Below are 16,861 nucleotides of genomic sequence, written 5' to 3'. Positions count from 1 at the left end.
TATGATCTGGTAGGCTGGGTTTTGAATCTCATGAAGCTCATACAGTAGGCCAGTCACTTCCTTTCAGCCTAACTTAACACACATAACTGCTATGAGAATAAAATGAGGAAATTTGAAGGAAAATTATAAATGTTTCTCCTTCCTGAATCCAAACTAACTTCCTATATGTTGAGGACTGATAGCAAAGATCATTTTAATCCAAGCTGCATTGGTGGAAGAACGGGTTAATTTTAAGTTTAATAGAAAAAAAGATTTTATGACAATCTGGAAAATAGATTTTATAACAATCAGGCAAGTTGAAATTAATTTCCAAGGTGGTAAATTTCTATAATTAAATAAGCAATTATTAATATTATCTATGTCTATAATTATAAACATTCTTTTGGAAAGATATATTCCATATTTTCCAGAATTCAGATGAATAAGATTTAATGTATGTATTACTGTTCATACAGAGCTAATTTTCCATTTGCATCAACTAAGTACATAAAGTTCAAATCTTACCTGTTTTCTATCTACATTTAACTGCATTTCAGGATCCTTGGATCGCTGAAAACTATGCTCAGATCTGGAAATCTTGCGTTTCATACCACTGCTTTGCTCTGTTTCAGTCCCTTTATCAGCTACCTGTTTTCCCCTTTTCACCCTATGGAAGGAAATGCATGTCTTTCTTATTCACACTTCTAAAATCAAGACATGGTTGAGAAGATACAGAATTTTTCATGGTCTCTTCATATTCTTCAGCAAAGGATCGTTACCTTGTCGTGGTGCTGGAGCTTGAGCACCTCAATGATGCCATGAGCTAAACCGTGAAGGGCCACACAAGACGGAAAGGTCATGACAGAGAGGTCAGACTAAATGCAATCCCTGGGGAAGGTAATGGCAACCCACCCCAGGATTCTTGCCGTGAAAACTAAATGGATCAGTACAACCAGAGATATGTCGGTATACCATCGGAAGATGGTCAAAATGCTACTGGGGAGGAACAGAGGATGAGCTCAACTAGCCCCAGACGTGATGACGCAGCTAGCTCAAAGCCGAAAGGACGGCTGGCAGCTGACAGTGCTGGTGGTGAACGGCGAATCTGATGTTCTAAGGATCAACACACCATTGGAACCTGGAATGTAAGATCTATGAGCCAGGGCAAATTGGATGTGGTTATTGGTGAGATGTCAAGATAAAAGATAGACATTTTGGGCGTCAGTGAACTGAAATGGACTGGAATGGGCCACTTCACATCAAATGACCACCAGATCTACTACTGTGGACAAGAGGACCACAGAAGAAATGGAGTAGCCTTCATAATTAATAGTAAAGTGGCTAAAGCAGTGCTTGGATACAATCCAAAAAATGACAGAATGATCTCAATTCGAATTCAGGGCAAGCCATCTAACATCACAGTGATCCAAATATACGCCCCAACCACAAATGCTGAAGAAGCTGAAATAGAGCAGTTCTATGAGGATCTGCAGCACCTACTGGACAACATGACTAAAAGAGATGTTATTTTCATCACAGGAGACTGGAATGCTAAGGTGGGCAGTCAAATGACATCTGGAATTACAGGTAAGTATGGCATGGGTGAACAAAACGAAGCAGGACATAGGCTGATAGAATTTTGCCAAGACAATTCATTCTGCATAACAAACACTCTCTTCCAACAACCTAAGAGACGGCTTTATACATGGACTTCACCAGATGGACAACACCGAAATCAGATTGACTACATCCTTTGCAGCCAAAGGTGGCAGACATCTGTACAGTCGGTAAAAACAAGGCCTGGAGCTGACTGTAGTTCAGATCACGAACTTCTTCTTGCACAATTCAGAATCAGACTAAAGAGATTAGGGAAGACCCACAGATCAGCTAGATATGAGCTCACTAATATTCCTAAGGAATATGCAGTGGAGGTGAAGAATAGATTTAAGGGACTGGACTTAGTAGATAGGGTCCCGGAAGAACTATGGACAGAAGTCTGCAACATTGTTCAAGAGGCGGCAACAAAATACATCCCAAAGAAAGAGAAAACGAAGAAGGCAAAATGGCTGTCTGCTGAGACACTAGAAGTAGCCCAAGAAAGAAGGAAAGCAAAAGGCAACAGTGATAGGGGGAGATATGCCCAATTAAATGCAAAATTCCAGAGGTTAGCCAGAAGAGATAAGGAATTTTTTTAAATAAGCAATGTGTGGAAGTGGAAGAAGACAATAGAATAGGAAGGACAAGAGACCTCTTCCAGAAAATTAGAAACACTGGAGGTAAATTCCAGGCCAAAATGGGTATGATCAAAAACAAAGATGGCAAGGACCTAACAGAAGAAGAAGAGATAAAGAAAAGGTGGCATGAATATACAGAAGACCTGTATAGGAAGGATAACAATATCGGGGATAGCTTTGATGGTGTGGTCAGTGAGCTAGAGCCAGACATCCTGAAGAGTGAGGTTGAGTGGGCCTTAAGAAGCATTGCTAATAACAAGGCAGCAGAGACAACGGCATCCCAGCTGAACTGTTCAAAATCTTGCAAGATGATGCTGTCAAGGTAATGCATGCTATATGCCAGCAAATATGGAAAACACAAGAATGGCCATCAGATTGGAAAAAATCAACTTATATCTCCATACCAAAAAAGGGGAACACTAAAGAATGTTCAAACTATCGAACAGTGGCACTCATTTCACATGCCAGTAAGGTAATGCTCAAGATCCTGCAAGGTAGACTTCAACAATTCATGGAGCGAGAATTGCCAGATGCACAAGCTGGGTTTAGAAAAGGCAGAGGAACTAGAGACCAAATTGCCAATATCCGATGGATAATGGAAAAAGCCAGGGAGTTTCAGAAAAACATCTGCTTCTGTTTTATTGACTATTCTAAAGCCTTTGACTGTGTGGACCATAACAAATTGTGGCAAGTTCTTAGTGGTATGGGGATACCAAGTCATCTTGTCTGCCTCCTGAAGAATCTGTATAACGACCAAGTAGCAACAGTAAGAACAGACCACGGAACAACGGACTGGTTTAAGATTGGGAAAGGAGTACGGCAGGGCTGTATACTCTCACCCTACCTATTCAACTTGTATGCAGAACACATCATGCGACAAGCTGGGCTTGAGGAATCCAAGGCTGGAGTTAAAATCTCTTGAAGAAACATTAACAATCTCAGATATGCAGATGATACCACTTTGATGGCTGAAAGCAAAGAGGAACTGAGGAGCCTTATGATGAAGGTGAAAGAAGAAAGTGCAAAAGCTGGCTTGCAGCTAAACCTCAAAAAAACCAAGATTATGGCAACCAGCTTGATTGATAACTGGCAAATAGAGGGAGAAAATGTAGAAGCAGTGAAAGACTTTGTATTCCTAGGTGCAAAGATTACTGCAGATGCTGACTGCAGTCAGGAAATCAGAAGACGCTTAATCCTTGGGAGAAGAGCAATGACAAATCTCAATAAAATAGTTAAGAGCAGAGACATCACACTGACAACAAAGGCCCGCATAGTTAAAGCAATGGTGTTCCCTGTAGTAACATATGGCTGCGAGAGCTGGACCATAAGGAAGGCTGAGCGAAGGAAGATCGATGCTTTTGAACTGTGGTGTTGGAGGAAAATTCTGAGAGTGCCTTGGACTGCCAGAAGATCAAACCAGTCCATCCTCCAGGAAATCAAGCCAGACTGCTCACTTGAGGGAACGATATTAAAGGCCAAACTGAAATACTTTGGCCACATAATGAGAAGACAGGACACCCTGGAGAAGATGCTGATGCTAGGGAGAGCGGAGGGCAAAAGGAAGAGGGGCCGACCAAGGGCAAGGTGGATGGATGATATTCTAGAGGTGACGGACTCGTCCCTGGGGGAGCTGGGGGTGTTGACAACCGACAGGAAGCTCTGGCGTGGGCTGGTCCATGAAGTCACGAAGAGTCGGAAGAGACTAAACGAATAAACAACAACTCTTCATATTAAACTTGTAGAATTATGAACATCAGTTCAAAGTGTACAAGTTTCAAATCCAGAGTAAATAAGCAGTCCTCATTATGGCCAGTCCTCATTATACATAAGATAACATTTCTGCTTTATTATCTTAAAATCTATCAAAACCTGAATTCTCAAAAGTTGAAGTTTGTCATCTGACACAGAATGCATTGAGAGAAAACGAAAGAATAACATTTTCTCCCATTCTTCCTGATAACACTTTTAAATAAAGCAGGGCAATACTATGCACTTCACTGGCAAATCAAAGTTACACACACTGATTGGAACGCTGAACTATGAACAAGGCAATAATAGTTGAAATCCCTCCTCAACTATGAAGCTGCCTGGTGAGTCTTGAGTCATTCACTGTCATAACAGAAACTACTTCATAGGACTGCTGTGATTATTAAAAGTGGGAAGGGAAAACTGTTGTGCTACCCTGAGTTGGCTGGTGGAATGTGGTATAAAAATATAAATAAGATAGGATTGAAGAAAGATGAAAGAGAGTTCAGCAGCTCTGGAAAGAGAGCTTGGCAACCCCTTTTCACAAATGCACATAACTCAGCTACAATAAATGCTATGATGTAATCTTGGAGCAATATCTAATTTATAATTAAAACTCAGTTAAAACTACAGTCATATCTTCTGAACAAAGTAATATTACCAACCATACCCCTCCCTGCTCCTTCGGCGCAATACTGAATCAAAAAAGCTGCTGATCCTGGATGAGGACTCCAATGGTTCCTCTGTTCTGCTGATTTTGTCAGTGGAAGTGTAGATAGTGCTTCCATCACCTCCTGCAAATTTGCGTGTTTTTCTAGATTAAAAAAATTAACATCAGCTCAGAGTTTGATAATAAATGTCCCCCTCTTCATACCCGCAGAATATTTAACACACCCTACACCAGAGAATAATGAGTATTGCCAGATGCCAATTATGAATAAAACATATATTCATAAGAGATACGTATTTTGAGGTTGTCATAGGATAAAGATGCTAAAAATACCACATAAAGGAATCAAGTGTCTATGTGTGTCTATGCCTGTGTTAATGCGAGTACAAGGAAAGACAAAACAATGAGTCATACAATCACTGAATCTATTATGAAATTATATGTGTGTATATAATAAAGAAAATGAGACTTATCCCAAACAATTGCATTTCACTTTGTTCCAGACTGAACTGATGATTCTGGTATTTTATACTAGATTTTACATCCACTACCCCCATCTGTGTATTTTCTGAAAAATGTTAGCAAAAGTTCAACAAAGTATGTTTAAAAATTCCTGTGTGAGTGAAATGAGGAAGGTTTAAACAATAATTTATCTATCTATCTATCTATCTATCTATCTATCTATCTATCTATCTATCTATCTATCTATCAAATTTTATCACCACCCATCTCCCCCCAAGGAGGAACTCTGGGCGGTTTACAATAAGACAAAGTTTAAAATTCAATACAATTATAAAATAATAAATATAAATATAAATAAACAATAAATATATAAAATGTGGTAAAATCCAGATGGCTGAAGATTCTGTATCAGTACGTGAGTATAAGGGCCATTCTAAGGTACTAGCTATCCCCAAAAACAACTATTCCCCTTCCTGCTCCAGGCATGCTGGCAAAACCAGGTTTTTAGTTTTTTACGGAAGTCCAGGAGTGAGGGGGCTTGTCTCACCTCCAGGGGAAGGATGTTCCAGAGGGCGGGGGCTACTGCAGAGAAGGCTCGTTTCCTGGACCCTGCCAGGTGGAATTCTTTTACAGATAAGTCCGTAATATGCCCTCTCTGCACAATCGGGTGGGACAGGTTGATGTGATAGGGACGAGAAGGTCCCTCAGGTAACCCATGCCATGTAGGGCTTTAAAGTTAACAACCAACACCTTGAATTGGACCCAGAAGCAAACTGGGACCCAGCGCAGATCGCATAGCAAAGGTGTTATATGTGCCGACCTTGGGGCACCAAGAATTGGCCGCGCAGCTGCATTCTGGACCAATTGTAACTTCCGGATATTCTTCAAGGATAGCCCCATGTACAGCACATTACAGTAGTCTATATGGGAGATGACCAGGGCATGAGTGACCGTTCGAAGAGCCTCTTGGTCCAGGAAAGGGCATCACTGGCACACAACACAAAGTTGAGCAAAGGCCCTCCTGGCCACGACTGCCACCTGCTCTTTGAGCAGGAGTCATGAGTCCAGGAGGACCCCCAGATTCTGCACCGGGTCTGTCTGGGGCAGTTCAACCCCATCCAGAACCAAAGATAACTATTTCCCAGAAACCGAGGAGCCATTAATCCACAGCCACTCTGTCTTACCAGGGTTCAGCCAAAGCCTGTTGTTCCCCATCCAGGCCCCCACAGCCCCCAGGCACCTGGAGAGGGTGGTCATGGCATCACTTACTTCACCTGGGATGGAGATGTATAATTGGGTATCATCAGCATATTGATGATACCTCATCTCATGGTATCATCAATATGCTGATGTTAAAAAGAAGCGCTTTTTAACATCTACATGAAACTGCTGCACGAGATCATCCATCACCATGAGATGAGGTATCATCAATATCCTGATGATACCCACAAAGAAGGGGCCGCGGGCTGGATCTTTCGCTCCCTATCAACACCGATTGGGACCGGCCCTGGAGGAAGGAGGTGAACCAGTGCAGAACCACACAGCCCACCACCAACTCCCCGAGGCACCCCAAACGGATACCATGGTCAATGGTATCGAAAGCTGCTGAGAGATCAAGAAGAGCCAGGATGGATGTACTGCCCCCATCTCGCTCCTGCCAAAGATCATCCATAAGTGTGAGCAATGCTATTTCCATCCCATAACTGGACCTGAAACCTGACTGAAAGGGGTCTAGATAATTGGTTTCATCCAGAATCCTCTAGAGCTGCAACGCCACCACTTTCTCAACCAACTTCCCCAAAAAGGGGAGGTGGGAGACTGGATGAAAATTGTCCAGTATTGTAGGGTCCAGTGATGGTTTCTTGAGGAGGGGGCGTACCAGTGCCCCCTTAAAGGCCACCAGAAACACTCCCTCTCTCAAGGATGTATTTACCATCAACTGGGCCCAACCACACATCACCTCCTGAGCTGCCTTCACCAGCCAGGAGGGACATGGATCTAATTGTCAAGTAATGGGATTTACAGTCCGGAGGAACCTGTCCACTTCCTCAGGCCCAACAGGATCAAACTGTTCCCAGATAACTGGGTAAGTACGTTCCCCGGGCATCTCCACAGACCTGTCCCAAGCTCGGAGTCCATCTGGGAATGGATCTGAGCAATTTTATCCTGCAGATGCCCAGAAAATTCCTCAGCATGACCCTGTAGATGGATTTCTAAATCCTCGTTCCCCAGAAGGGATTGGGTAATCTTAAACAGGGCTGCCAGGCAGCATTCCACAGATGCAGTAAGAGCAGACCTTTCACAGTATATATTGTTAACTGCAGCTCATATCACTCTTAATTTTCTTCCTGTCTAAAAATACTAGTCCTACTAAATTAAAAACTTATGAAGCACAGTGAAGGAGAACTCTAGATCTATAACAATGCCTCTAATGATAAAAGGGAAATATGCATTTGCTGCTTCACTGATAAAATACAGTATCTGACATGTCCCACACGGAGCTCATATCACTGTTCCGGCAAAATTAAATGTGAGTTATTTTCAAGTCTGTTGTTGATTTATAATACTCTGAACAATCTTAGAACTTAAATATTAAAGGAACTGCCTCCTCCTATATACACCTACTTAATCTTCAGTGAGTGTATCTTGCTAATTGTACTAAACCTACTGATATTCATCAATCTGTGGAACAGAGGTGGGCCAAGTCTGTAGCAGAACCCACTACATGAAAAAATCTTCCTACTGAGATTAAGCAAGCTCCTACTGTGGAATATTTCTGCAATAAATTAACCTAGTTGCCCAAGTATTCCCTTGATTTCTTCTACCTTTTTTAAAATGTTCAAGCAATTGTTTATTAATTGGTTTTATTATTTTCATACTTTTGTATTTTATGTTTATGTAATGCATATTATCATTTTATGGAATCCACTTTGATATATTTATAATCAAGAGTGGTGTGTAAATACTGAAAAATAGTACATATTCCTAAATTAAAATATGAAAGCTATAACTTCTTATAAGAATCTAGCTAAAACAGGTGAATTAGCAATGAAAGTGCAAGCACAGATACAATTCATGCTTTATATATTATACGAACATTAAAAATGGCCTTCAAGCAGTATGCAAAGAAGTATTTTGATTCTAAAAATAACATTCCTCCCGAAGCTGCTGATGTTCTTCTCTCACCTCCTTCTTCGGCCAATACTGCTCCCATCACTTCCAGAGGATTTAGTTAACTGCGTAGATACTATTTGGCAGTGTACAGTTCCCATCAGTAGCATAAGGCACAATGGTCCGATGATTTCACTTGCATTCACTACTGGCATTATGGAGTATAACATAATTGCTACAACTGAAAAGAAAAGTATACAAATTGTCTAACAGGTAAAAATAGGATTTGTACTATGCTTATATACTGTATAAATGCATACCAAATAAAAATTCTACATATAAAGATACTAACCTTCTGGTTTAGTAATATGACATTTTAGTAATGTGACATATTTAGTAATATGAAATATAACTATTCCTCCTGAGGAATTTTATTCTTTTGAGTATGTCTTCTGGTTTTATGTTATTTTAATGTACAACTTCATTTCTAAATTTGATTTGCACTGTTTTAAACCCAATTATTAATTGAGGGGGGAATTGTACATCACTCAGCTGATTGACATGGTCTATAAGCTGTCAGTAAACAAAATAAGTATTATTTCTTGTACTGACAAAAATGTTGCGATACCTATAAAAATAAAAGAGGTTTAACACAATTACCTCCAGAAACTACAACATATACAACCTTAGCACTGAGTTTGCTAATTGTGTGGTGAAAAAGATGAATTTAGGATTGATTTATCATAGGCAGAAGTTTAACACCAGACCAACTATTGACTATTACTCCTTTCTCCCATGATTACTTATCAAATCCAACATTAGGTGACACTTTGATCTGCATTTGCTGAGACCCCATCCTCAAAAATTGGCATGATACAAATTACAACAATTTAAATGGAAATAAATATTGGGGCTGTGCAAAGCCTTCAAAAGAGGTGGTTTATGCACATGCAGGAGTGGTTGTATACGCACACATATGAAATGACAGCCAGAAGCAGTTTCTGAAATATTTTTCTGGGCCTTCCAAATGATATGGCTACTTTAACAAGTTCTTCCCAGATTCTTCTGTTTTTTATATATATATATATATATGTATGTATGTATGTATGTATGTAATTATTATTGGAAAATAATTTTACACAGAATTAAAAAAAAACTACAGAAACTTAGGGGAAAAAGTAGAAAAAAGAAAAAGATATAAAAAGATAACAGAGAAAGTGAGAAAAAGTTAGAGACAAGTAAAAAGAAAAAGAAAGGTATCTAAAGAAGCAACTTCCAATCTTCTTTGCAGTAGTTACTAGAATGATTATTACCATTTCCACCCTCCCAAATTACACATCTTGGTTCCCTTCTTCCCATAAACAACCCATTTTAATCAATAAATCCCAAAATCACCAATTTATTTTTATCAATTTTCAGCAAAAAGTCCATACAGGGTTTCCAGTCTTTTATAAAAGTAATTGTTGTTCTTTCCTTAATCAGGCAAATCAATTTAGCCATTTCAGCAAATTCTACCATCTTCACAGTATACTCCCCCATTGTGGGTATATCTATATTTTTCCATCTTTGTGCATATAATAGCCTTGTGCAGTTACCATATATAAAACCAATCGTCCATAAGTCTTTTCTAATAATTCTGATGGGTATTTCTTTAAGCAGATTGCATCCAAGTTGCCTTTCTTTAACTTACTATTGAAGTGTTGTTGTAGAATCTGATCTCTTGTCTCTTCCTGACAAAATGCACTAATGTATCTCTTGGCACATTTCTTAATTTGGCATATCTTGTGTTAATTCTATACACTTATCCACGACTGCTTCCATATCTGCTTCTTCCCATTCCAAACATTTTGTTAAAGCCTGAACGATCGTATCTACTACATCTTCACCAGGATCTTCTGGAACTGCCCTTAACCTCAAACAAAATTCCTTCTCTCTTAATTCAATAGTGCCAAATTATCTAAATCTTTGTCCATCTCTTGACTTATCATTTCAGTCTTGGTTTCCAAAATCTCTTTTTCCTTAATTTGTTGAACGTCACCTTTGATCTGCATTACAGATACTTAAAATTTTTTATTCATCCTTTTCCAGATTCACCAACTTTCCCTCTATAGATGCTGTAACAGCCACTCTTCAAGCTGTGACATTCTTTCCCATCTCCTCAAACATCCTCTGTAAAATCTCAGATGTAATCCCAGTAGGTTGGTAGGTCAGTGATCTCCTCCCTTCTTTCACTGCTTTTCTAGTAGTGGCCATTTTTCTCTGTCTTAATTTGTAATCCAAAAAGCAGAAATGTCAAAAAAGAACAAGACTTTTCCTATCTTTGTTTTGTAATACTTCAAGCTGTGTACTTCCACGACAATCCCTTAAAGGCTCTATACTTCTACTCTCTAAACAGTCCCTGCACTTTTATGATGATCCATTGTCTTTTTTGTTTAAAAAAGTCCACTAGTCATTTTCCTTGGAGAACCTAAACAAAACACTTTCCCATGGAGGTACGTGCTATTTAATTAATTCACAGGAACTTAAGAGCAAAAATTGACCAAAAAAATATAACTGGTCCCTTTATCCATTTAAAAAGTTTATAGTCCACGCTCTTAGTGTGTTTTTTGCTGCAAATTGAGCTTTATAGTTTTTCCTGTTCTTTTTCTGTTAAACAAGTCACGGGCCATAGAAACACTCACTGGATGGTCCAGTTAAACTGCTGCTCCAAGGATCCCTTTAGCTTTTAAATAGTTATAATCCAAAGTGACTAAGAAAGTGGGGTTTGGTTGGTCCCAGTGTCCATTAAAGGTTCTGCTGTGGCTGCAACCCTGATCTTCCCTCCTCAGTTCCTGGTGCTCTTACTCACAAGGTGCCTGCAGAGTCCTTTTGGATCCTGCAGGCTTCCTCATAAGGAGCTGCTCTCTGGAGTACACAGAGGTGATCTCTTCAGCTTTTCCTTGCTGGAGAAGCTCCACAGGACTGGGCTCGCTGCCCAGTTGCAGTTCCAGCCTCGGTGTTGTCTCCACATTTTCGGTGATGTGTCAATCCACCGTTTTCCCCACCCCAAAGTCCAGTTCTTCCCAGATTCTTCAATCTGCATCACCCATTCAGCCATAGAGGCATAGCCACAAGTGTCCATCTAAGAAGCAGGTATTCTACCTTAGCAGTGGCCCTCCTGTCTCAGGACTGTAGTTTTTCAGCTCAGGAATATCAAATCTGAAACTGCTTTCCATGCAATAGTGATGCTCCAGTACCACAACTCTCCCTCTTTTGCCTGTTAAACATCATCTCAGGTGGGTCAAGTTACTTATTTTGGACCTAGATTATCTCAGACTCCTGACAATCGTCTTAAATGGGAGTTCTCCTATTTCACCACTCCTTTTCTCAAGCCCTTGGTTGGCTCTCCTGGTGATATATTTGTTACTCTCCCCAGTGCTGCATCAGTATTGCTTTCAGCTGCAGAACTATTCTTGTTTCTACCCAGAATATCATTGGGACCAGGACCACCCCCCTCAATAATTATATCACATATGTCTCTGACTATACTATCAGTGTATTGGTAAGGATTTTCTAAGCTCATGCCAGGTCTTCATAATTTCTTTGTGATTCGGATTTGGTATTATCTGCAGTATTAACACAAGACAACTTCCTACTTTAACTGATCTGTGACCTCAACCACCTCTGGAAAGATTGAGATTTACTGTTGCCAGCTGAAATGCAGTTAAACCTTTGGAAGTTGAAGAATATGCTTCAAATATCTCATTGGTCATCCCAAATATCCCTTCCATATCCTCCCCATGGCATAAGTAGAAGATAAAGCTCCATTCTCATCTTCAGACAGTCTGTTCATGTAATGAACAAGTATTACACATGAAGGAGGCTCCCCAAATGAAGTCTCTGTATACAAGTTAATAAAATATGTTTTTTTTAATCAATGTTACTAGCTTCACAGTCATGGCATAAGTCATGGTTCACCATTAGATCTGTTTAAGTAAGCAAACCCAGAGTTAATTTCTCAGGTAGTTAAATGATCCCAGCATAATTTTAATCTCTACTCACCTTGTAGGAGGTAGAGTACTAACAGCCACATAAATATACGCCACGAGGTCACTTGTATCCACCAGTGACTAAAAAATGGGAACAACACAACTCGCACAATTCCTTTCCTTGTAAGTGATGTCCAAGGAATTTCAGGTTTAGCTTTGGCAAATGTGGAACCTGAAAATTTTGTAAGATGAAAACAAGTATTTTAGAAAGTAATCAAGGAAAGTGCATTAGCTGTTATTTCTTTCCTACTCAAGCCAAGATTCTCTTGGAAAATGAGAACTGTAAAACGATTATTCAGGGATTTGGTTGGATATCATCAGTATTCTGTTTTCACCTTTTGGATGAATTTGGGGCAACTGTGGAAGCTCTGAACAGAAATTTGGTCCCAGCACCAAGTTGAAATTTAATCCATAAAAATCAGATGTGCTGTAGTCAGACCTGGTTAGCCCTGGGATAATAGACTATCTAGAAATGCCAGGGTTGGAAGTCAGACTGGGAAGCACATACACACACCCAAATAAAAAATCCCAGAAGACGACAATGGCAAAGCACTTCCGTCCTGTTGCCAAGAAAGCTTCATGGACATGTCCATGAAATCAGCAGGAGTTAAGTTTTACTTTAAAGAGACTGCTCCTTTAAGAAATCTAGTTAAGAATTAGGTGCTTATTCTGTTCTGGATGGGGATACACTGCTCTTGAAGGATATTCTCTGCTCCAGTGTATCTAGGAGTCTTTCTGATCTTACATTGTCAAATGGTAGCTAGGAGTGCTTCTGTAAAATTTTGGCAGATGCACTACTTCTTCTTGAAGGAGTGTATCTGTTACAACTATTTTATTAACAATCAAAGTAGATTTTTGCAGTATGCTCTACATAAGGGTACAGAATATTTCAAAATTTCAATTAGGTACAAAGCACAACAAACACCTCCTCTGTTGGGGGGGGTGGGACTGGGGACCCTTCACCCAGTGATAGGAAATCAGCAATGATTCCAATTCATTACTACAACAGATTCAAAGTGATGTTTATTACTGATAAACCTCTAATCAATTTGGGCCCACGTTATGTGAAAGATTGCCTTCTCTCACACGTGAACTACCTGTACCTGCCCATTTTTTTTTGTTCCAGGGCCAATCACTTTAAAAAGGTGGTTGTCAGGAAATATTTTCAAGTATCACTTGCAATATTGGCCATCTCCAAGAGGCCAGGCTTCATTAATTTACACTGAACATTTTGTTTTGCTTAAATATAAATCTTTGCTGGCTTTTAAAATGACTTATTCTGGTTTAGTTGGTTTTTAATTATTCTAAGCCGCCACAAAAGTCTAAAAAACACAGCAGACATTTTATTTATAATTTTATTATAAATAAAATAAGGCAAGTGCTAAATACTATATCTGTATAATAGGTATTACTTGTCTGACTGCACAGAATATAAATGTTTTGCAAATACAAGTGATTAAATGTTCAAATAATTCATACCTCTTATTAAATCAACATCTATCAAGTCAGGCTGAATGTGGCCTTTCTTTCTGGGTTTGCTTTTGAAGCCCTGCACATTTAGTAATAAACAATTAGAACATTTTGTAATTAATTGGTTATTTCCCTGATCTCATAGCATATAGATTAGATTACAATTACTCTTTCATAGTCATGTTCATATGGGAAGTGCAGAATAATCTTCAATTCCCAGCCAGTAGGATAATTGGCTGAGAATTCTGGGAGTTGTAGTCCAATGCCAGATAAAGGGCAACCACATAGGGCAAGGCTATATCAGAGAATATCTGCCATTTTTTTATATAAAGATATATGAGCAAAGTATGTTTTTAAAGAAACATACAGTACCTGAATGTGATTCTGACATTATGATATAAGACTTGTATGCCATTGCTTGTTTCATCTACTCCAACAATTTGTCAATCCCATTTTAATTTATATATGTACTACCGCATCCCTTTACCACTCAGAATCTACCTGAAAAATTAATACACTGTATAAAATCAAGTGCTGGTCATTTCTCTGACAGAAAACATCCCTCATGAGCAGGAAGATAATAATACTTTCTTCCCTCTGTAGCCCCAGCCAAATACAAAAGTAACTGTTTCTTAATCAGAGCAGCAGGGCATGCAATTGTTTCAGGAAGTTTGAAAAATAAAAAATACTCATATCCTATTCCACTGGTGGACACTTTCAGTTAGCGGAATTACCACAATCGGATACAGTCTCTGATGCTGATAATCTATAATTGCCAGCTTCTCATAACACATTTGACCATGCATAAATATTGCATGGAGAAAACTAAAAAAATGTTTAATCTGAGCCATTAATGTAAACTTAAATATTAATAAAAGCTAAAATTCTCAGTTCTTCAGAGAGTGTACTACAATATCTGCTTTTTTAGAATCACAGCCAAATAATCTTTATCACACTCAGTTCCCTACTGGGCTCTACCTTGCTCCCAGTCAGTTACATCTACACTGCCAGTCTTCACTGCAGTACAATGTCTTTCTGATTTTTCATAATGCTTCTGTTTCAGATCAGAACTTGAATGACTTGTGCATCCAAATTCCCATCAAGCATAGTATTTCCCATTTATGGCAATGAGGAAGTATTGCAGAACTGTCTTCAACAATTGCATGGTAGAAAATCAATGAATACTTCACAACCCTCCATGCTGCAAAACCCCTTTACTTAGATGTGGGCAACTGTAAGTAGAAAATACCATATCCATTGAAACCCTTACAAGTATATTTATTTTACAAGCCATTCTATTTGTCACATACAGTGTATTTCAACTGTGTCATTCCACAGATCCACAAAACATAGAATTAAGAAGTTCAACAAAATTGTCGGCAAAACAAATTTTTTACCTTCATCTCAGTCTGTTCTATGGATTTTTCCCATATTTGTTGATCATAAGCTCCAATCTGAAAAAAAAAGCAGCTATTCCTCATATATTACTTTTACCCTCAATACTAATATATTAGTAAAACAATAACATTTGAATATTTACTGAGTTATTTCCTAGAATTCCTCTATTTAATACTACAGATATAGAAAAGAACATTTTGGAGAGGTGTTATAGTTATGTTATTACAAATGGAGGAAGAGAGCAATCATCGATATTCTACATGATGTTCTATGTTATAGAAGATGCTGAAAGATTCAAGGAGAACTAAACTTTATTATTCATTATGAAATAAAATAAACACACAGCTATATTTTGGGTTTGTTTTATAACTCATTCTTCAATATCTCTAAGTCAAATTTGTACAACTGCTTTATTTTATCTATCTATCTATCTATCTATCTATCTATCTGATTTCTATAGCCGCCCATCTCAGCAAGTGACTCTGGGCGGCTTACAACAATAAAACTATAAAACAATTAAAACAATTACAATTAAAACAGTTAAAATATAAAATAAATACAAAATAAATATACATGGCTGCCAAGTGAGCAATGTATGGATGTTAATACAGCCAAGAGATGGGACCATCCACACGCTTGGGGCCCCAGGTCTGGGCACATAGCCAGGTCTTCACGGCCTTACGAAAGGCCAACAGGGTCAGGGAAATCCTAATTTCTGGAGAGAGGATGTTCCAGAGGGCAGGCACTATGGAAGAGAAGTGTCCTAACAGTCAGAAATCATGCTGAGATGAGGAGTAGGTCTCTAGTGTTTATTACTGCTACACTGAACAGAATCCTAACAAACTGAAGAAGTGTGGGAAAACCCAGACAGATAAACCCCAAAAGCTAAGGTGGGTCTGATCTGTGTCTCTTTGAATGGTTGCTTAATTCCTCAGTACTACGCATGTGTTTTCCACCCTGGATCATTTCCACCCTCCTGCTCGCCATCAGTACTCATGACAAGAAGGCACGCCTTCTAGTTCCCGCCAACCGACACTCCCTGGCTGACGGGACCTGCAGCATACCCAACCTACTAGATCAAATTGGACTTTACTGAATGTAAAAGCAAAGCACAGAAAATACACATACTAATCTGACAGTAGGTGCAACTAAAATAAGAAATCTTAAATCATGTCCAAAACCAAGCACAAGAATCACTCCAGATATCTTGACTATATCTCCAATAATCCCTTGTTGAAGAGCTGAAATCCCAAACATTTGAAAGCACCCTGTTGGCTACCCAAGGTTAAACAATGTGCAAATTGTAAAAAGAAAAATCATTGTTTAAAGCTATGATTTAACTACAGAGCAAATATATTAAGCTCAAAAACAAGCCTAAATCTGACCTTCTTTTGGTACCAAGCAATGGCGTCTTCATCATTTGAAGTCATCTGGTATCTCAGACTTCAACTGCCAACTCAACTGTACAACCGTAAAGAGAGCTTATTACGGAGCTATCAAATGGGAATATCAAAAAAAACGTACCCACAGTCAGCTGACAACACTCTCAAATTAATTTATTACCTCTTCTATTAGGTAAGAAATGTATATTTTGGACTTTTTAAATATATCATAATCAGTCTTTTTATTTTTAATAGAAAAATGAAAAGGAGTAGGAAACCGTTTTACAAGCAAGACCCACCCTTTCATTTCTTTCTTTCTTGCCTCCAAAGCCTGTAGAGCAGGGTTTCCCAAGCTGTGAGGTGCACCTCGCTTGGAGTGGT

General features: G+C 38.9%; 1 protein-coding gene across 5 annotated transcripts in view; it reads right to left on the bottom strand.

Annotated features, from left to right (window-relative positions):
• The window catches only part of PHTF1 (putative homeodomain transcription factor 1), a 35,532-nt gene extending 18,880 nt beyond the window's left edge, over positions 1–16,652 (bottom strand). For 3 of the 5 annotated variants that reach the window (XM_063297414.1, XM_063297415.1, XM_063297416.1), the window contains exons 1-7: positions 16,484–16,652; positions 15,098–15,154; positions 13,710–13,779; positions 12,244–12,402; positions 8,278–8,443; positions 4,630–4,773; positions 505–646 (exon numbers count right to left, since the gene is read on the bottom strand). In XM_063297414.1, coding sequence (XP_063153484.1) covers positions 505–646; positions 4,630–4,773; positions 8,278–8,443; positions 12,244–12,402; positions 13,710–13,779; positions 15,098–15,154; positions 16,484–16,528 — 783 coding nt within the window. In that variant the 5' untranslated portion in view covers positions 16,529–16,652. The remainder of the gene's footprint in view (positions 1–504; positions 647–4,629; positions 4,774–8,277; positions 8,444–12,243; positions 12,403–13,709; positions 13,780–15,097; positions 15,155–16,483) is intronic. The other 2 variants (XM_063297412.1, XM_063297413.1) reach the window with 2 other exon arrangements.
• Positions 16,653–16,861: the final 209 nt, after the last annotated feature.

Source organism: Candoia aspera, chromosome 3 (genome assembly GCF_035149785.1).
Source record: "Candoia aspera isolate rCanAsp1 chromosome 3, rCanAsp1.hap2, whole genome shotgun sequence".
Taxonomy (NCBI): Eukaryota; Metazoa; Chordata; class Lepidosauria; order Squamata; family Boidae; genus Candoia; species Candoia aspera.
The sequence above is the reverse complement of the archived record's forward strand: the minus strand, read 5'-3'. Positions and strand labels throughout refer to the sequence as shown.